This window comes from Trachymyrmex cornetzi, unplaced genomic scaffold (assembly GCF_001594075.2).
Source record: "Trachymyrmex cornetzi isolate Tcor2-1 unplaced genomic scaffold, Tcor1.1 scaffold57, whole genome shotgun sequence".
In the NCBI taxonomy this organism is placed as follows: Eukaryota; Metazoa; Arthropoda; class Insecta; order Hymenoptera; family Formicidae; genus Trachymyrmex; species Trachymyrmex cornetzi.
The window spans coordinates 264777-285420 of NW_017299882.1; the positions used below are offsets into that span (position 1 = coordinate 264777).

The 20644-nt window shown below is 34.8% G+C and overlaps 3 protein-coding genes across 3 annotated transcripts; 1 reads left to right on the forward strand and 2 right to left on the reverse strand.

Annotated features, from left to right (window-relative positions):
• Positions 1 to 638: 638 nt before the first annotated feature.
• NaPi-III (Na[+]-dependent inorganic phosphate cotransporter type III) lies at positions 639 to 3780 on the reverse strand. The gene is made up of 5 exons (XM_018515085.1): positions 3315 to 3780; positions 2558 to 2764; positions 2269 to 2479; positions 1444 to 2099; positions 639 to 1102 (listed from the first exon to the last, which is right to left on the reverse strand). Exons 1-5 carry the CDS (start codon positions 3516 to 3518, stop codon positions 872 to 874), a joined length of 1509 nt encoding a protein of 502 aa, XP_018370587.1. The 5' UTR covers positions 3519 to 3780; the 3' UTR covers positions 639 to 871.
• Positions 3781 to 8071: 4291 nt separating this feature from the next.
• LOC108766067 (cytochrome b-c1 complex subunit 7) lies at positions 8072 to 9513 on the reverse strand. The gene is made up of 4 exons (XM_018515110.1): positions 9384 to 9513; positions 9208 to 9258; positions 8382 to 8554; positions 8072 to 8296 (listed from the first exon to the last, which is right to left on the reverse strand). The coding sequence occupies exons 1-4, from the start codon at positions 9409 to 9411 to the stop codon at positions 8219 to 8221; spliced, it is 330 nt and encodes a 109-aa protein (XP_018370612.1). The 5' UTR covers positions 9412 to 9513; the 3' UTR covers positions 8072 to 8218.
• A 2348-nt stretch (positions 9514 to 11861) lies between these two features.
• On the forward strand, positions 11862 to 19201 carry LOC108766166 (polyadenylate-binding protein 4-like). The gene is made up of 4 exons (XM_018515301.1): positions 11862 to 12705; positions 15997 to 16307; positions 17539 to 18490; positions 18673 to 19201. Exons 1-4 carry the CDS (start codon positions 12513 to 12515, stop codon positions 19122 to 19124), a joined length of 1908 nt encoding a protein of 635 aa, XP_018370803.1. The 5' UTR covers positions 11862 to 12512; the 3' UTR covers positions 19125 to 19201.
• The last annotated feature ends 1443 nt before the right edge of the window (positions 19202 to 20644 follow it).

Here is a 20644-nt window from a genome sequence, read left to right on the forward strand (position 1 = left end):
AAAAAATCTGAGAAATTTTTTAAAAAGTTATAATTTTATTAATGTACAGTAACTATATAGAAAAAATTATATAGCAGTAAAAAACAAAACTTTGTGTATTATATTAACACAATATACAAAATCACATAATTAAAAGCAAAAAAAATACAAACCAAATTGAAGATTACTTATTAATTCACTCACATATAAATTAACTAAATAATAAAACAAACACAAGCAAACTTAAAAACAATAAAAGAACTAAATCAGATAAAAATAGCGTATGTACAGTAATAATACTAAAAACGAAAAAATAGAATCTGTCCTTCGCACTGCACCAAAGTGTACTAAAACCATCTTTCACCAAACTTCAAATATTAGATAATGTATTTATAATATATTTATTATAATATATTATATTTATAATATATTTATTTTTTATAATTTAAGTACAACGAGTATACTAGTTCAGTCACACACAGAATAGATTCATAAATTTAAAAAAATATAAAATTAAAACAAAAGTAAGATAAATAATAATAAAGTATCTAAGAAAAGAAACACAAGTACATTTTTAAATAAAATAGGATTAAAAAATTAAGAGACATATAATTAAAAAGAATTATAATAAAAATTTTCACCGAGGCTGTATTACTGCAGTCGATTCTTTCGCGAAAAGAATCATAAATATATCGTGGATCTGTTTCCCGACATACTTAATTTGAATAAATTTAAACTTAAATTAAAACTTAAACTTTGAGAGAAAGTGAGCAACGAAGCGGGTGAAAATTTCTTTGTTTGACCATTTATTTGTTCAGAACTTATTGACAACAGCAGTATTTGGATGGTATTCTGCGTCTAAAACGCTTGAGTCGTTTGCAACTGCAAAAGATCACAAACTAATTATCTCGCGGAAAATAGCCATGCAACCGGCAGACAGACATCCAGCCATCGGCACGGTGATCAGCCATGCAAACGCGATATTGCGAAACAGCTTCCACGATACCCCCTCGCCGCCACGCGAGGCCCATCCTACGCACACCACTGACCCCACTTTACAGTGCGTCGTTGACACAGGTAGACCAATTTTACTTGCCAACAGGACTGTCACCGCGGCACCCACCTACAATCAAAAGTTTCATGTCGATTAATATTATAACATAGTTCAGTCAATAAAGAGAAAGGCTTAACAACTATGAAATCAAACAGGAAATCGACCTTGTCAATTATGAATACATGTAGCAAAGAAATAGAGGAAAATGGAATATTATTAATCCCTTCAAGTCTCTAATATCTATTAATTCTTATTATTATCATAAAACTCGTGTTATAAATTTATTTCTGTCTTTAAATTTATTTCAAGGATACAATAAATACTTTTCAATACAATAAAAATCAGGAACTAAAAGGATTTAACTCTGTTTTTCGCAGAATTCTCCGAAAATAATCCAATCGTTCGTTTACCTCTATAGTGAACCCGGTCGTGGGAGTAATGCGTGCCAGATCCTGGCCCAGCGTCTGTATCACCCTGCGTCCCCACACCCACAATCCCGTAGAAATACCTAGGCCGCCGTACAACAGTATGAGTATGGGTGTTTCGGCCTCCTGTCGGGCCGAGCCCTCCGCATATACCGCCCAGAGCCCAATTAGCGGCCCAATCGCGTTACTAACGTCGTTGCCACCGTGTGCGAAGCTGCCGAACATCGCAGTGAGAACTTGCAGAAAAGCGAACAATCTCGATACTTCCGGTTGCGCCTCGTCATCTGCTATCCCGTCCATCTGCGCGTTCTCCACGTCCGCTTGGGCGACCATCAGTAATGGGCTCTCGCTGCTATTACCACGCAACTTCGGAGCCAGGTCGGCGTTAGCGTTGCCGTTGCTGCTGCCACAGGGAGCCTCAGAGATCACTGACAACGCCGTTGTCTCGTTGTTCTCTTGGCAGAGGCCAAAGTTCGTCGCCGTCGTTGCTGCTGCCTTCTCGTCACTGCCATTCGATGCTAATAGTATTCTCGCTCTCTGCCGTGGTACCACGTACACGTACACGATTACTGCGGCAAATGTGCCTGCCAGTATCGCGACTATCAAGCTGATCCACCACGGCATCTTGTCCATCATTAGTACTAACAAATTTAAAAAAGACATCTTGAATAAAAAGATACAAAATTTAAAATAATGAATTATTACACAAAAACATTATTTTTTCATACTATTTTTTCTCCCTTTTATTCTCTTGAAAATATTTAGAATCTTGGAGTAAGATTATATACTTAATTTTTTCAAAATACTTACGTTTAGGTCCGTCAAGTGCAATTGACATAATATTGACAGCAACGGTCAAACCGTACGCTATAGGAAGAATATGAAGACCTTGTTCAAACGGTTTGTTAGATTGGAGCACAGTTTTTCTTATTATCCAAAAGATACTGACGGACACGATCCCGCTGAGTATGGGGCTGGCAAACCAGGACGCTGCTATGTTACCGAGAGCTATCCATTTTACCTACAACATGGATATGGTTAAATTACTTCATGAGCTACATTATGTAACGCAATCGCAACGCGTCGTGGTGCTACTAACCCCGGCGGTACCCCGGCACACGAGCGAAAATCCAACTGTAGCACCAACAATGGAATGCGTACCGGAAATTGGAAGTCGTAATGCGGTAGCCAGCAGTAGCCAGACACCGGACCCGGCTAGACTAGATAACGCTCCTAGCATCAACTCCTTTTCATGGCCTTCGTATAATGAGACGTCCAATATACCCTTGCGCATTGTATCGGAGACCTGTAGCGGAGGAATAAATCGTCAAGTGAGAACAATTTTCCAAAGTCAAACTTTCTACCGGGTTGCTCTATAAATTCTGGATGCAAATTTTGCCTTTAGAAGCAAAGCAAACGAGAAACAAATTTTGAAAAATATACACTATATATTACTCCTTTGGCCTGGAGAAAAAATTCTTATATTTCATAATATTTTTCAGAATTTGTCATATTTCAAATTTATGTAAAGACTTCTAAAAAAATATCTTAAATCTCTCTTCAGATTTTATGAAGTTTTCCTTTTAAAATTATAAAGAGAAATCTTGGAATATTTTAGAATTCACACATAAAAAAATTTTTAAAAAGATGTATACTTTTTCAGTTTTCTTACTGTTCCGATTTGTATAAAAAAGTCTGAATATTTTTCTAAAACTGTAAAATTAGAAATGTTGAAAAATTATGAAAAATTATATGAAGAATTCTAAGAAAAGTTTTCGCAATAATGATTTATACAATATTATATATTTTTATTTAATATATAAAAATTCGACAACCAGCATTGCCTCGATACCTGCCTTGTATCCTATCAGGACGGCACCAGCGATCTCAAAGACGGTCGCCAGGGCACAAGCTTGAAATATCGTAAGCACCCCGGCGCCGACGCTCGTCCCGAAGCTGTTGGCGACATCATTGGCGCCGATACCGAACGCCAGAATGAACGCCACTATAAAGCCGACCACTACTATCCAGATTAAGCTCTCATCGTATGGTATACTCATCGTTCTCGCTTTTAACTTAAATCTATTCTGCTTGAGCTTTCAATGCGTGTGTTTGTTGCGTGTGTATGCTTATATGCAATTATCCACCTACTACACGTGCGTATCCATCAAAAAATTGATAGGCATAAATTATCATTCTTTCTCGTTTTCTTTCCCTAAACGCTTCCATAACAAATAATGTCAATCGACTAAGGACCTCGTAGCAAGGAAGAGTCTTTTCTGATACAGAACTTTATATCAATACTGTGTGTAAACGCTTATCCATCAGAATATATCCTTTCTATATATACTTGGATAAATGTATATATATATATATATATATAATTCTTTTATAATATAATAATGTATCTATATTTTTTCATTGTAGCCCTAATACGATCAATTCTTCAGTAGTTTTGTACATATAGCAGAGGTAGTGTTTTGGCGCAGCACCTGATTTATCTAACATCGTGATTTCATCACACGTGATCATACGTGACTGATGCACAACTGTATCGAGCTAATATAACTCGAAGAAACGAGGAAGGTTACTGGCTGACTATTCTAGCAACGATCGTCGTGCTCTTCCTCAGATCGAGATTGTAACGCGCGATCTTCGTGTCTTCTTGATGCTCCTCTATCAGCGTTTTCCTCGTGTGGAAATACGCCGGTCGCTGTATTCCCCGCATCTGCAAATCACACAAAACGATTTCATCGATTATTTCAAGATGTATTATAGAGGATATATATATATATATATATATATATATATATATAATTTTTATTAGGTAGTTGAAGTCCTCACAATTTTATTAGGTCCTTGCGTTTACCTGAAATATAAACTTCAAATCTAGAATTTAATAACCGTAAATTTAATATTTTGAATTAATAACTTGATAATAAAAAAATTTGTTTTTCCAATTTTTTATCGTCAATTTTTCTTTTAGAGAAAACGGTAGTAATGTAGTCCTGCACATTAACAAAAGACGTTTATTAAAAATCCCACGTTACTGACTTGTTAGAAAGCAATATGAAAAACACTGACAAATTTAGATTTAGTTACGTTTTTTAGCAAAAATAAAATTATTTCAGCTTTCTTACTTATTCAAAATAAAAAATAATGTTACTAATTTAAAGTATAAATTCGTTACTTACGAATTTCAAACCTTGTTAAACTTGACAACAAAAATCAGATAAAAAACTTTGGTACACTTTGTAATAAACATCAATTGTCAACAAAAAGGTTGTTGCATCAGTCGTGACGGCAACTGTTTCACAACTTATCTATTTAAGCACAAGTTAAAAACCTTTTGTAAAAAATGGTGTTAATTATAACAGAATTTAAATGGAACTTTAAATAGTGCTACATTAGCAACAAGGTCTCACACATTATCATCTTTTTCTCTATATCTCTTCGAAAAAGAACAAAAATAAAATTTCCCAATGACTTCAAACAAAAATGTGTTAGTTATATACATAGAAGAATAGTATGTTGCGTATTTTCTGATAGACTAGGAGTGTGTTTCACTTGGCACTCACAATGCTCGCGAGTATTATTTGTTTAATATTTGATAAATAAGGATAAACAATTCCAGCATTACCAGTGCCAAATGGAACGCAGATTATTAAGAGAACCTAGATCATTAAGATATAAAAAAATTACATTATACCTATAACAAAATAAATAAAGAAATAAATCATTATCTTGCATCTCGGAATAAAACTGGAAAAAAATTTTATAAAAATTACACAAAAAATTGTTATTTAATTAATTAGAAATTTGGTCGATTCAGTATTGAGAACATCTGAGATTCTGGAATAATAGGCCTTAGAATTGACATTTTTCCTTCCAAATTAAAGTACAAACGGCTGGTGGTACCGGCTAAATGCAGTTTATGCAGTATTGCATGCACCCGCGAGCAGTATTCGATCGTTATACTCCTACTAATTTCTTCCTCCCTTTCCCTCCCACTGCCACGAAGTTCTAACGAAACTATTCTTGCGCTGTCCTTCGATACTCTTTTTTTCTAATATATTTAAAATTTATACTGTATTCAAAATTTATTTCATTATATATTCAAAATTTCTGAAATATCACCTCGAGAGACAGCGCATTTCACGACAGCGAGACTACAGACGAAAATGATCGAAGCTGTCTAATTGACAACCTCATGCAACAACGCGACCCCTGAGTCATCCACCGCAATTCGATTTTCGATACAGCCACGTGGAAACCGATAGCCGTGTCTCGTTAAGGCTCTCGAAATAGACATTAAATTCGTAAAATATCTTCTCAATCTCGGGATGCTGACCTCGTAAAAATCTCCCGTGATTCATTGAACTAAGGGTTCCAATCCCCATACTGCCTTCATTAAGCCTAACATTCATGGGCACATCCAGAATCGATTTTCGACCAGAAACGAGGGAAAGACGCCACAACTGTTGCAAATTAATTATCCCCTTCGATTTTTGCAGAAAAAACGTCAGTAACTGTCGACCTGATTGCCGGGTGCAACGCGACCATAATTTCTCGATCGAACCCTCCACCGGTCGAAGCGTTTCTCAGGGAAAAAGGCGAGCGGCCGCGCTCGACAATTCATCTTATCGAGATGATTCAATTTAACGTCGAGATGATTCAATTTACCACGCTCCGAATCATTTTTCGTGCTGACCAGCGCGCGTCGTGTTCTTCGGCACGTTGCTGGAGAAACGTTGCTGGTCACGCGGGCTCATCCGGCAGGAACGAACTCGCTCGCGCTCAAGAGGAACACTCGACGTTCAGGAGGACCAGCGACCAGCGGAATCACCAGCAGGATCACCAGCAGCACTCTCCGTCGTCTGACGAGACGACGATGCAATCACGACGGCTTCCTCGAAACTTTAGCGGCCGCACGCTCCTCTCGGCGATACCGCTCAGCTCAGGTCCGCGTGGGGGTGAGATATTGATCCGACAATTTGCCCGCGAAACGCGTGCCGCATGTATGTGAGGGATGATGTAACTCAGTGACGATCAATGAATGATCCCTAATGGCACATCCGGGCCGGTCGAATTCCATTAGAGCACTTTCGTTTAATCCCTTTCTCATTTTCTTCAACTTTCGGTATGCAAGACTCGTCCATATGGATACTAAGGGAAAAATCGAGTAAAGCATTAACTCATTTCGAGGTATCGATTTTAGAATTGCAAATGCTCGACATGATTTTAACGCAAAATTTGATGCTGAAAAATAAAAATATAGCAAAATAGAAACTTTGGAAAATTTGACTGCGGTGAATTTTTCCCTAAAAAAGAAAGACATTTTCTTAAATCACCCTCATTGCGTTTCCAAAGCGCACAATTCCTGTTATAATATATATTCCTCATTCCTGTTATAATATACCTTCAAATATAACTTATGTTATAATAAAATTTTCCAGAAAAACACTTTTATACAACTTTAAAAAATTTCAGTATTTTGTGTGCTCAAAATAATCGAATTAATAGATAAAACTGCATTTCTTTAATTTCCCAAGTCGCATTTTGGAATGTCCACTTGGAAATTAAAAACATTAACTTTTGTAATACATGAAAAAAATACTAGGATATTTTTAAATATTGTAAATCTTAGATATACTTGTTTCGTGTTTTATTTCAATCTGTTTGATTCACTATGTCGCTTAATGTTTTTTTGTTTTCTCTTAATTAATTTAATAAAACATACTAACGATGTTATTATTATTACTGTTTCATTATCGTTCAGTTATCACATGTGTCATCTAAGTGATTCAATATACACTTACATAAGAAATATATTGCAGACATATATGTGAACGCGAAACCAATCGACAATGATATACAATTTCTTTCCAATTGTCATGTATCTTCGATCGAGAATTATTTTTGCGTCTATCTGCAACTCATTTAATATCTTCATGTACTGAGTTATGAATTATTTATAGCAAATTTGGTTGAACATACTAATGCATATTAAAGGCATCGTACACTAATCGAAATAAAAATACAAATACATGATTTACCAAACAGAAAAATCTATTGATGAAACTTCATGGTTTTCCTTGTTTATATATATATATATATACACACAACACATCTTTATCAACAATTTCCATTAAACACACGTCTTTATCATCGATTGGATGACGGCCTCAATGTACATCAGTATGTACTGAATGCAAATACTGAACGTATTGGCTATTAGAGAAAAAAGTATGTGCATTGCAATAATTAAACAATATTATAAATATTCTATCAATATTGCAGCATGTGCCTTCTCCTCCTAAAATTCGTGTCACACAATGCATTGGAAACTGAGGATTATGAATTAGAGATTAGAATTCAACCAATCAGACTTTTATTTTAATCCGTTTTGTTTTGTTTCCGATTAGTTTAATTCTAATCTTCAATTCGCAATTATCGACCTTTAATGTACAGTGTGACATGGGCTTAACAGATATTTTTTCACAATTATAAATTGACTTATTATTATTTGATATACAGTTTATTATTTGGAAATGATCATTTGGGAAATTAAACGGATGTTTATAACATGATCAATACACAACATTACTGAATACTTATAACTGTTTTGAACAAACGAATTTAATTTATTTAATCTCTATTCATCTTAATATATACAAACCACCTCTTCTCCGCGAAATGTACATTAAAGAACGGAGAGTCTTTGTTACATTACTATAGTAACCATAAGCTAAGTTATATTTTATGACGCTTCCCATCTCGCTTTCTCCTCGTTCTCTTTGTCGATTTCGTCGAGATATGGCTTAAGGTATGGTACATCCTGTAAAAAAAATTTTTCTTTTGGCTAAGAAAACTTTGGATCAATTGCGATATTGATCAGTCAATGGTAACTGATATTTACTGACCTCTTCGTACTTAGTCCACTGTTCTTTGGGCAAGATTCTGTGACAAGCACTCAACTGTAGGGCTCTTACTATACGGAAATTGCGTTGATCTAAAATTTCCTGAGGAAGGCGTCTCAATGCTTCTTCTACATCCGGATGAAGCATATCATTAAATAAATCATCCTTCATTAAACCTAAACAGAAAAATTAATTTTTATAATAAAATTACAATTAATTCTGAATGTATAATATTTAAATAATTTCTGTACAATTCATATAACTTGTGAATATATTGGGTCTATTTAACCTCTTGATTCAGCTTTTCTTCAGACCAAAGAGAAAAGGAGGAAAAATGTATAAGTTCTACTAAAAAGAACATGTTTATTATCATATTCTTTAGTGTCAAATTCTTCACAAAATTACATATACATTTATATATATATATATACGTTGCAACCAGTATCGCAATGCTACTGATTAAATTTGCTATAAAAAAAATTTAGCCAATACAGTAAACATAAAGAAGCAACTATACTATAACTACAGGTAACATTTCAAATGTATTCAACATTTGCCTCTACTAGTTCGATCCAACCAGTTCTTACAAATATCAGCTTCTCCAAAAGGGCTGCATTTGCTTTGTCGCTCACAACACTTGTCAATTGTTCTTGTTTAATATTTACTAAACAACAAGGATAAAACGACACTTAAAGCGTTGTAAACGCCAAAGCATGGAAATAGACAAGGAAATATATTACACGGTTAGGTTAGGTTAGGGTTAAAAATTTTATTCGTTTTCATGCGATTAATTAACTAATTAACAATGTAAAACGTCACTTTTTATTACCTAATTTATGAATTCCGCTGGCATTGTAGTACCATTTCCTAAAACCGACGGCTGAAACAAAAAATACATTATGTAAGAATTCGTATCATCTATATCTCACTTGGCAATCAATCACATAAAGAAACAGAAACGTATCGACATTTTATTAGACGTAAAATATGAAATTGGCTATTTACTGATCAACCGATGCATTGGATTGCTCATTTCGGAGGATACGATGCTTTCTATAAGGACTGCGAGAAAATTTGACAGACCCTGCGTAGTTCACAGGTCGATGTATCCAATATTAAATGGCGACATGCGTATGTACTGTGCGTAGTTGTCAGTTGTCATATTGTGATTTTCTGGCAACTTGAAAATAAAAACAAAATTTTAGAAAGACTCCACTTAATTTAATCAACGATTAACTCAACGATTAATGTTTATTTCTATCAATAATTAATTTTATAATCATAGTTTAACTTCTTTTTTACGTTTTAAACTAATTAGCCCATCAATGAAATTATGAATTCTTAAATTCCTATTAGACAATTTTCTTGTAAAATCGAATTTATTTCACATAAAACAGATTTTTGAAGTACAATTAGAAAGGTTTTTTTGACAGTCATTCAAATTATTTTAAAATTAATTAATTACTTATTTTACACTATACAAAAAATTAACATACATAAATAAATTAAATAAAGTTTTTGTGTGGAATCATTAATATTTTGGGAGGATCCCGTTTGCCTACAATCCCGATTGCACACACCACTCATGTCAGCTAGTGCCTAGTAATTTTTCACTGCTTTACCAATGAAAATATTTTATTTTTAAATTAGCCAATTAGCGACGCATGTGTGCAACATGCGGGTGGCACCCAGTTGGACACGGCTCAATTGGACACCAGCCACTCACAGCGCTTGAGACTACAAAGCTCCTAAGCACCGGTCGCTATGATTGGTGGTGTCCAATCGAGCCGTGATCAATCGGGATCACCCCCAACATGCAATGTGTGCAATCGGAGCCTTCCCTCCTTATGGTTTGAGGCTTAAAAATCTATGGCCTCTTAAGGCCCGTCTACAATACAAGGAGTAAGAAGTAAGAGTAAGAAATTGACCAATCACAGTCGAATGTGAGAAGAATAATCGACTGTGATTGGTCAATTTCTTACTCTTACTTCTTACTTCGTGTATTGTAGACGACGCCTTATGGGGGGTCTACAATAGAAGTCGTAGCAGTCGTAGGGTCTTAAGTCGTAAAAAATTGACCAATCATAGTCGATTATTCTTCTCATATTCCACTGTGATTGGTTAATTTTCTACGATTTAAGGCTCTACGACTGCTACGACTTCTATTGTAAATCCCACTTTAGTAATGCTAGATTTTGTTCCGTATCATCGGAATCCTGTTTTCTGATTGGTTGCAGAGCGTCGTACGACGGAAATCGGTTGCAGAGTGAATCCAGCATTAGAGTGAAATTACACCGTGCGGAAAACGACTGCGGAATAGAGAATGCGTCATAGAACCAATCAGCGTTATTCTGCGTTATTCCGAATAGCTCTAATTGGTTGTTTCAATGGCTACTTTCAGCAGAGAAAGAAGCTTGTTCCTCATTGTTTTAAATGTATGAACCAATCATATCGAAGAATTTACAATAGTTGCAAAGCTGCTTTCAGTGCTGAACGCAGCCTATGAGCATATTGCACATATGTATCGCTGATTGGCCAATTTAAAAATAATATAATCTCATTGGCAAAAGAGTGAAAAATTACTAGACACCAGTTGATATGAGTGGTGTGTACAATCAGAACTGTAGGCAAACGGGATCCTCCCGATTCGAACTACACACATAGTACCGCAAACTCTTTCAGAAATAATGCTTAAAAATGGCCGAAGTGCACATAGTACACGATTCGAGCTATTACAGCCGGGTTACATTTACCCCGACAGAATAATATTTTAAAAATGCTCAAGTTCATGCAGTAATCACACGTGTGATGTGTACTTTTGTGTTCTTGAACAATTCCAAACTGTACTTACACGTATCCTTCGTGTACTTTTATGCACAAAACTTCTACAACAATTAAATCCATATTAAACTAAAGAACACACAAATTAAGCATTCCTATATACTCTTTGGTCATAAATAAACTAATTACAATTCAACAACATTGATTTACGTACTAGACGGCTTCATTTTCACAAATAAAGTACGTGTATACAAATGCGTGAATTTGAAATAGCCGCGTTTTTCTTAAACATGGATGCGAGTTTGCTGTACTTTATCAATCTAGTTTAAACTTGCAGCGTTTCCATTGGGAAATCTAGTAGAGTGCAACACTAGTGTACTTGAAAGCAAATCGATTTATGCATTTTCATTGTTAATAAACAATTTAAGCGTTTTAACATTATGAGATGATCGTGACAACAAAGAATATGCAATTAAAAGGGTTAAATTATTATTTATTAACATTGAAAGTAAATAAGATAATTTATATTTAAGTGGATTTAGTATTGCACTAGTTTCCTCAGTGGAAAACGCTAATGAAGTTTATCCATTGGACTAACCAATAAAAAAGTTTTATTCCAAATTAACCAATAGCAACGTGGACAAACGTTTCTCACTTCGACGGAAGAGGGAACTATTTTGTGGAGGAGTAGGCGATCGTTGCGCGGATCACCGGATATATAAGTGCGTGCAAGAATGCCGCACGTCGCTTTTTTGCCTCAGTAAAGGTAGAGTTGTGTTCGCGTTGCGCGTTTGTTGTGTGCGTTTCCTTTTCCCCTGAAATAGGCCACATAACCTAATGTCCATTTCGTGAAACTAACTCTCCTAGAAAAACCCAAAAAAAAGCAAAAAAAATTGTGAAAAAAAAAACGCATTGAAAAAAAATCGCAAAACCACAAGCGAAAATCGTCGTGTCCTCGATGATAAAGGGAACGAAAGGGAAGTAAATACCGAGTCGTGAGCCCAGAGTGTTCGTGAGCGACGTTCGTTCGCGGGTAGAAACAGACGGAGGAATTTATCTACTCGCAGGCACGCAAAAAAAAGTACCCACGCACGCACGTACGTAGTGGAAGCGGGAGAGGTGAAGAGGAAAACGTGTGCGAGGACGCGCGAGCGACGAGACACGGGCAGGTTGGGGCAGGTGCGGTGCGCCGTAGACGGAGCAGGATAAGCCGTACCGCGCGTGGAGGGTAGACAAGGAAGAAGCCAAACGATTGAAGCGTCGCGCGCGACGCCAAAGTACGCCGTCCCCGTTTCTCTCTTTTCTCTGCGATTATCCAGATAATCCATCGCCGCCACAGCCGCCGCCGCCGCCATGAATCCTGGAGCACCCAATTACCCCATGGCTTCGCTCTATGTAGGCAATCTGCACACCGACATCACCGAGGCGATGCTGTTCGAGAAGTTCTCGACGGCTGGACCCGTGCTGTCGATTCGCGTATGCCGCGACATGATTACCCGCCGCTCGCTCGGCTACGCATATGTCAACTTTCAGCAACCAGCCGATGGTGAGTTATCATTGTTATTATTTTTATTATTGCGCAATTCTTATAATGATGGTAGTGATAGTGGTGGTGGTTGGTGGCGATGGTGGTAGTGGTGGTGGTGGTGGTGGTAGTGGTGGTTGCAGCAGTGGTAGTCAACGTGGTAAGTGGTAACGCGGCGTCGGTCCGCGCGAATCGCCACCTGCTGCATGTCTCACATGTGTCGCGCCAACGCGCGCCCTGTTGGATCCGCGTTGCTCCAGCAGAGCACGACGCGACATAAAAACTTAAGTAGTGAGATGTAAGCAGTGAGAAAATCAACCTGTTGGATTTGCTATTGCTTATGTTTTACCGTTTAAGCTTCTGTGTATTATGGCTTTTAAGGATGAAGGTCATGGAGGGTGCTAAGCTAAAGAGAATTAAGTCTGAAACACAATTGAAAAGCACGCAGGGAATAATAGATGATTTGCTTCGAAGGCTTTGACATTCAAACTTTGGAGCTTAAGCATCAAATAAAATAAAATCTTCAAAGATCAAACAATTAAATTTGAACAATTAAAGTAACACAATTATGGATTACGTTTATAAGGCTCGATTTAACATCGATGTTAGGAAACTGGCCAATCACAGTCATTCCATTCTTCAGAGGAATAGCTATGATTGGCCGGTTTCATAACATCGATGTTATAATTTCGTAAATCGGGCCGTGTAAATGTAGTATTAATTTAATATAATAATAATATTACCGTGATATATAGGTGCATATTTATAAAATTATATATAAAGGACAAAATCTGAAACAAAATGTTTTAATGTTGTGATTACATTGTTAAATTAAAAGATACGCAAGTTCAAGTTATTTTCATTGATTTTACGATTCTGTCTGGATTTTGCGTTTTTAAAATTATTGTTGTATGCTAAGGAAGATTTATTCAGTAAAGTTAAAACATTTATATTAATTTATTTTTTGTTTATTTATTTGGAAATAAATTTATTTTTACTTTTTTAATTTTTTTAATTGGATTTTTTTATTAAGCTTTATCCCTTTTCTTATTTACATACATATCCAGTCTAATTATTAGTATGTAATATTTTAGATTATAATATTGCAAATTTTTTTAGAATATCACATTTTTTAGTGTATATATATATATATATATATATGTATATAAATTAATTCTTTTTATTTATAATATTTATGGCATTTCTTGAATAAATTCGTCATTCTACGAATGTATTTTTCGAACCTTCGAAATTAATTTCAAACTTTGGCAAAATTCGAAGCTTCGAATTATCGAAATCAGTTAAAAGGTCAAAAGTAACGACCCTAATTTCAACCTATCAACACTGTATATTCTGATATACACATTTGTGATAGGTTGAAATCTGTTATTTCCCGTTCCGCGATTGCCTGTGCATTCAACTGTGTTTCAGGCTTTAATCGAATAATCTTAATCCGTTTTGTTCTGATTGATTAAATTCTAATCTTCAATTTGCGATTCTCGGTCCATCACGGGCTCAACGATGATTGATGATTAACACTTAAGCGGATTTGCCATGTGACAGAGAAAATATTGTTTTTCTTTAATTTTTTTTTCTTTGTTGCGCATTATATTTGGAGACACGCGGTCAAAGCGATCAAAGAAACAAATCCATCGAAAATATCTGAAATTTTAGTACATTTTTTTATACAGAAGATATAGTTACAAGATAAAAGTTAAAAAAAAAACAAATCTACGGGGGTGAATGAAAGAATATTAAATTTAGATAATCGAAAAAATTCATCAATACATTTTTGCTTAAAGTCTTTTGTAACATGAGGATTTGAAATAAAAGTCCCTCCTAAAAAAGAAAGAGAATTTCTGTCTGTTAGATAATGATCCGCAAATTTATTTCTATAAAATTTATTTCAATCTTTCTTTGCTTGAGAATTCGATTTCTTTTTAGAAGATGAAAGACATTATCGGTTTCATGTGCATCGTTCGATATTCTTTCTCCTTACAGAAATTTCTCTTACGAAAATTCTCGGTGAAACGTACGTTTGTTAGGTGTAAACTCATGAAAACTTACATCTATTATCTTCTAAAATGATTGTAAGTTTTAAATTTTTGATGTTTCTAACGAAGGAAAAAAGAAAAGAGGGCTAAAATTTTATCTTTTTTTTACCTGACTTGGTATTTTACCTGAGGTCAGAATATACAAAAGACAATTCTTTTCCGGATGTATTCCTTCAATACTTTAGATCTGTTCTTTACCGCTATATACTGAATTGCATAGAACTTCTTCGCTTTCGGCAAACTTCAAATATATAATATATTTACTTCACTTTATGAGTGTACTAGTTTAATTTAAAATAAAGAACAGACCTGTTGAGTATCAGATTGGTCCAAAACTATCATAAAAAATTTTTTTAAATGCTTGTAAAAAAACTAATATTTAATATAGAATTTTAAATGACATAAATAGACGAATAATGATATACCTAAAGAAAAAATGTACTATTCAACATAGTACTTATAAGGATACAATTTTATTTAGACACACTACATAATACTTTATCATTGTACACTTACGATAATGAAAATTCCGCTGTGACGCACACGGTAAGAAACTAAACTCAATGAGTAGTTCACGCGTTAACTGTATTTCATAACTACATACTCAAACGAAATAGAAATATTAACTCAAACTTTAAATATTTTTCTTAATTTTCGTTTTAACAAGTTTCTAATTTTTTATTCAAGAATTGATTATGGGAAACATTAATATATCTCATTTTGTAAATATTATTGTAAAATTAATAGTATTAATTCTGAAATCAAGAAAGAATAGGAAAAAAATATAAATTTTTAATTTTAATTGAAAGAAACAAATTTTTACAATTGTAACTTAATTAAAAAAATATTATACAAAATACACAAATCGAAAAATATAAGATTATTCATTTTATATATTTATACTTAGGAGAATAAATTTATAAAAATCATGCGCGCACACACGAAATTTATTCTTATCAAGAAGTTCAAATATACAAAAGTTATCTGGAATGAAAACATTTTTCTTTCTTCAAACATATCTTATATACTGTGTAATTTAATTTTAAAATTTTATGTAAATTTTTTGGGAAGTATTTTTAGCTTATAAGCTCCAAACAGTTGCAAGAGCAATTGTGTATACATATGAATTTATTTAATGATAAAAAATCCGCCTTTGATTAACATGACGGTAAAATCTTTAACATGTTATTCTTTCTTAACTTCCACAAAGATGCAGTACATTAGCATAAATATACATTCGCGGATGTTTATGTTTCAGCTGAACGCGCCCTTGATACTATGAACTTCGACATTATAAAAGGGCGGCCTATCAGGATTATGTGGTCCCAGCGCGATCCCTCCTTACGCAAGTCAGGCGTTGGAAATGTATTTATCAAGAACTTAGATAAAAACATAGACAATAAAGCGATGTACGATACATTTTCGGCGTTCGGTAATATACTGAGTTGCAAGGTTACGCAAGACGAATCAGGCGCATCAAAGGGTTACGGCTTTGTCCATTTTGAAACAGAGGAAGCGGCTAACAAATCTATTGAAAAAGTCAATGGAATGTTGCTAAATGGCAAGAAGGTAAAGTATTCTTTCTCCACCGATTATAGGATAAAAGTTATTATCTCAATTGATTGGCTTATCGAGTCAAGAGCTTTTCTCGTTTAATGAATTATGAGACAAATTTATAATACATACATGATATAGAGGGTTGATTATATTAATAATATCTAACAAAAATTACATTGATTTTTACCGTTTTAAAGATATTTAATTCTAAACGTATGGAATTTTACATTACAAATATATACAAAACTTTATCCTGTAGATATTTTTTCTTAATTTGAAATATTCGCATATAAGACACATTTCAAAAATATGTTATAATTACAAAGTAAACACTTAATCATTCTGGTAGGTTTCGTCTGTTAAATTTGTATCATATAATTTCGATGTTACATCACTTCCATTATTTGCATATTTTGTCGTGTTCATTATTCTGATTTGAGAGCAAGACATTTATATAACCTTCATGATATGTAATCTCAAGCATACTAATGGATCAATTCTAAGCAGAATCGTAATTTGTTCTCATAAGATATATAAGACTTTATGACTGATGTTTTATAATTTTACATAGGTACTGTAAAATGTACAAAATATCTAATGATTTCTCATACTCTTACGGCTAGCAAGAAAAACTGTCTGCAAAGATATTGCATAAAGTTATAAACAGTTATAAGTTCTTACAAATGTTACGAGAATATATTATGAGCCTTACGATTACTGTTTTAGGAATAAGCCTACCATCACCCTGATAAAAAAAGTTGATAGAGAACGATTGAAAATGATAGGATTTCTATCAATTTGAATCGTTTTCTGTAAATTTATATCATTTTCTACCGTTGATCTCGCGAGCATTACGATTGATCGGATATGAATCCTACCGTATTTTATCGGATTCTATAAGATTTCTATAAGATCTGATTCAAATTAAGGAATTCACGAACCAAATTCCATATTCAAAACGATAGGATTTTTCTATCGTTCTCTTACAATTTTTTTTATCAGGGCAAATGAGAGAGAGAATGCCATATAACTTCTATATTTTATTAACTTAAAATATTTAATAACATAAAATTAAAAGTGATTTTATGTATAATGACATTAACAAATTAGTATTATTGATAATGTTTTTATATTATTTTAATTCTTTTACACAATTTTAAGAATTTAAACTGTCCATTGACTAGGAAGTAGCGCGATAACTTAATGTTTCTCTTCTGTTTCTCAACATGGATTATGCTCACAGGTGTATGTCGGTAAATTCATTCCACGTAAGGAACGCCAAAAGGAGTTAGGCGAGAAGGCCAAACTGTTCACAAATGTCTACGTAAAGAACTTTGGCGAGGATATGAGCGACGATAAGCTGAAAGAAATGTTTGAAAAGTATGGGACCATTACAAGCCACAAAGTGATGATTAAAGACGACGGCAAATCACGTGGCTTCGGATTTGTCGCGTTCGAGGACCCAAACTCTGCCGAGCAGGCGGTGCTCGATTTGAACGGTAAGGAGATCGCCGAGGGCAAGTGTATGTACGTTGGGCGTGCTCAGAAGAAAGCCGAGCGTCAACAGGAGCTTAAACGGAAATTCGAGCAATTGAAAATCGAGCGGCTGAATCGATATCAAGGTGTGAATTTGTACGTGAAGAATCTGGATGATACGATCGACGACGAGCGTCTGCGTAAAGAATTTACGCCGTTTGGCACGATCACCTCAGCGAAGGTGATGATGGAGGAAGGACGTAGCAAGGGTTTTGGTTTTGTGTGCTTCTCACAGCCAGAGGAAGCCACCAAGGCAGTTACCGAGATGAACGGACGCATCGTAGGTTCCAAACCCCTCTACGTTGCTCTGGCGCAACGTAAGGAAGATCGTAAGGCACACCTTGCCTCTCAATATATGCAACGCATGGCGAATATGCGCATGCAGCAGATGGGTCAAATATTCCATCAACCTGGTAACGCCGGTAGTTACTTTGTACCTACACTGCCGCAGCCACAGCGATTCTATGGACCCGCGCAGATGGCGCAGATTCGTGCTACTCCACGCTGGCCAGCGCAACCAAATCAAGTAAGACCGAACGCGCAGACTGGCAACTCTGGATTCGCGTCAATGCAAGCTGCACCATTCCGAGCAGCGCCGCGAGCTCCTGCCGCACAGGCTGGAGCCTTACGTAATAACATGTCTGCCAGACCTATCACAGGTATTACTTAAAAAAAGTGTTGATGTATACAAATGTATTGTTCAATATAAACAGAATTTTATAAACACAACTTGTAAATCCATGCCGTGATTATAGTATTATACAATAATATTACAATTATGTTTAATAATTAGCAAAATAATTATTACCTTACATTATCTGACAATGCCTATGTATTTCAGGTCTGCAAGCTGTTAGTAACAATATGCAGAGCCGTTCCATGGCTGGACCAGCCGTTGGTGTCTCGCCCGGTCAGAGCCGTCCATCGAATTACAAATACACCGCAAATATGCGCAACCCTCCACAAACGGCTATGGCTCTACCTACACCGAGTGGTCCTTCTATGCAGCAGGCGGTTCACATCCAGGGTCAGGAACCGCTCACTGCATCGATGCTAGCTGCGGCACCACCGCAGGAACAAAAACAAATGTTAGGAGAACGTTTATTCCCTCTGATCCATGACATGAATCCACAACTGACCGGCAAAATCACTGGTATGTTGCTGGAGATCGATAACAGCGAACTGCTTCATATGCTGGAGCACAAGGAATCTCTGAAGGCCAAGGTCGATGAAGCCGTGGCTGTATTACAGGCCCATCAAGCAAAACAAGCCGTCGCGCCGAAGAAGGAATAAACGTCTCATCGATAATGTTTATTTATAACAAGTGAAAATAAATTTCGATATATTTTGAATTTGATTCGCTGTATGCAGGATATTATTTCTTCATTTAATTTTGTTTTTCTAAATTTATCATGATCAGCATGTTTATATAATAAAATTTACTTTCCAAGATATAATCAATTCCGCGATATTACTTGGAAAGATGCAAAAATGCATACTTTTTTTACAATCAAATTTTAAGAAAAACTTTCATATTTGGCACATTAAAATATGATGAGTTACAAATGTATGTTTTCTGAATCAATAATTCGATTCGCCTTGCTTGCTGAGAGAAACATGTGTGTGAAGAAATATGAAATGATTTCCAAACTTAAAAATTTAAAATAATAAATTTTTCTGTCAGGATACATAAAGCGATCGATGTTCAGTGGATGCAACAATTAATCGAATAGTTTAGGAACCGTTAATTTTGTTCGATAGATTTATAAGTATATAACTGCGAGCAATTGTTGCCTAACGATATATACAATTGTTACATCTACTGAATACATTTTTTTCTTTTCATATTTCCCTTCTCAAAACAAATAAAATCATCTCTGAATAAAGGAAACTGTTTTACAAATTACAATAGAACCCATGATAAGTTCTGTTCTTTTTGGCTGAACTTTTGCACCAGTTCACCTTTCTTCCTCTTCTTTCCTACTGGAGAGAAAAGGAAGAAAGATGAAATGGTGCAAAAGTTCAGCCAAAAAGAACAGGCCTATAGTGAAGGTTGATCATTTGCGATTTACGGTCATATCTGTTTATTGCAGTTCATCGAAAGATGAATAACATTTTTATTTTTTTAGATGAATAGATATATTAAGTGTCTTTGACTTTTCCTTTAAGTCAGAGTTTCTATTTTCAATATTCTCTTCTATTTCTACCAATACAGATTAACTTCAAAAATTCGGTTTAATTTACTCTCTTTAATTCTTAGAACTAAAAGATAAAAAGTAAATTAAATCGAGATTGAAGCATGTTGGTAAAAATCTTTTATTCTATATACTTTTTTCATTTTTTAAATAAAGTTAAAGTAGTAATTATGGATAATGGTTAATTAATTTATCTTAGGCTCTAAGACCGGTATTCATAGTCGGTTCTTATTTCAAGACCATCTTAAGTAATGTCTTAAGACGCTAATGCAGCCCTCTGATTGGTTCGTGACTTCTTAAGACTGTACTTAAGACGGTCTTGAATATAAGATCTGACTATGAATACCGGCCTAAAACGGGCTTTTTATTATTTTTGACTGATAAGATGGAAGATGATAAGATGGAAGTCTGCAGATAACGATGGAGTCTGTAGAAGTATTTATATTAGAAATTTTACTGTAAGCAATTGTATTAGTCGAATTAATTGCTGATTAAGTGTAATTAAGTTAATTCGATAAAAGTTTTTATCCAAATCTCGATAACGCTACATTCCAAAGTTTCTTAATAATCGAACAATTCGAGCGCTTTTAGTTACATGTCAAGAATACAATTTCAGTT

Bases quoted from the DNA above. Each gene is read 5' to 3' on its own strand.
- LOC108766166 (XM_018515301.1), top strand. From the start codon at position 12,513: ATGAATCCTGGAGCACCCAATTACCCCATGGCTTCGCTCTATGTAGGC. The intron at 12,706-15,996 runs GTGAGTTATCAT...TTTATGTTTCAG, and splicing joins CTTTCAGCAACCAGCCGATG to CTGAACGCGCCCTTGATACT. The intron at 18,491-18,672 runs GTATTACTTAAA...TATGTATTTCAG, and splicing joins GTCTGCCAGACCTATCACAG to GTCTGCAAGCTGTTAGTAAC.
- LOC108766067 (XM_018515110.1), bottom strand. From the start codon at position 9,411: ATGAGCAATCCAATGCATCGGTTGATCA. The intron at 9,259-9,383 runs GTAAATAGCCAA...TTTTTGTTTCAG, and splicing joins TCCAATGCATCGGTTGATCA to CCGTCGGTTTTAGGAAATGG. The intron at 8,297-8,381 runs GTCAGTAAATAT...TTTTTTTTACAG, and splicing joins AGTGGACTAAGTACGAAGAG to GATGTACCATACCTTAAGCC.
- NaPi-III (XM_018515085.1), bottom strand. From the start codon at position 3,518: ATGAGTATACCATACGATGAGAGCTTAATCTGGATAGTAGTGGTCGGC. The intron at 2,100-2,268 runs GTAAGTATTTTG...TAAATTTGTTAG, and splicing joins TGCACTTGACGGACCTAAAC to TACTAATGATGGACAAGATG. The intron at 1,103-1,443 runs GTAAACGAACGA...TTTTGATTGTAG, and splicing joins CGACCGGGTTCACTATAGAG to GTGGGTGCCGCGGTGACAGT.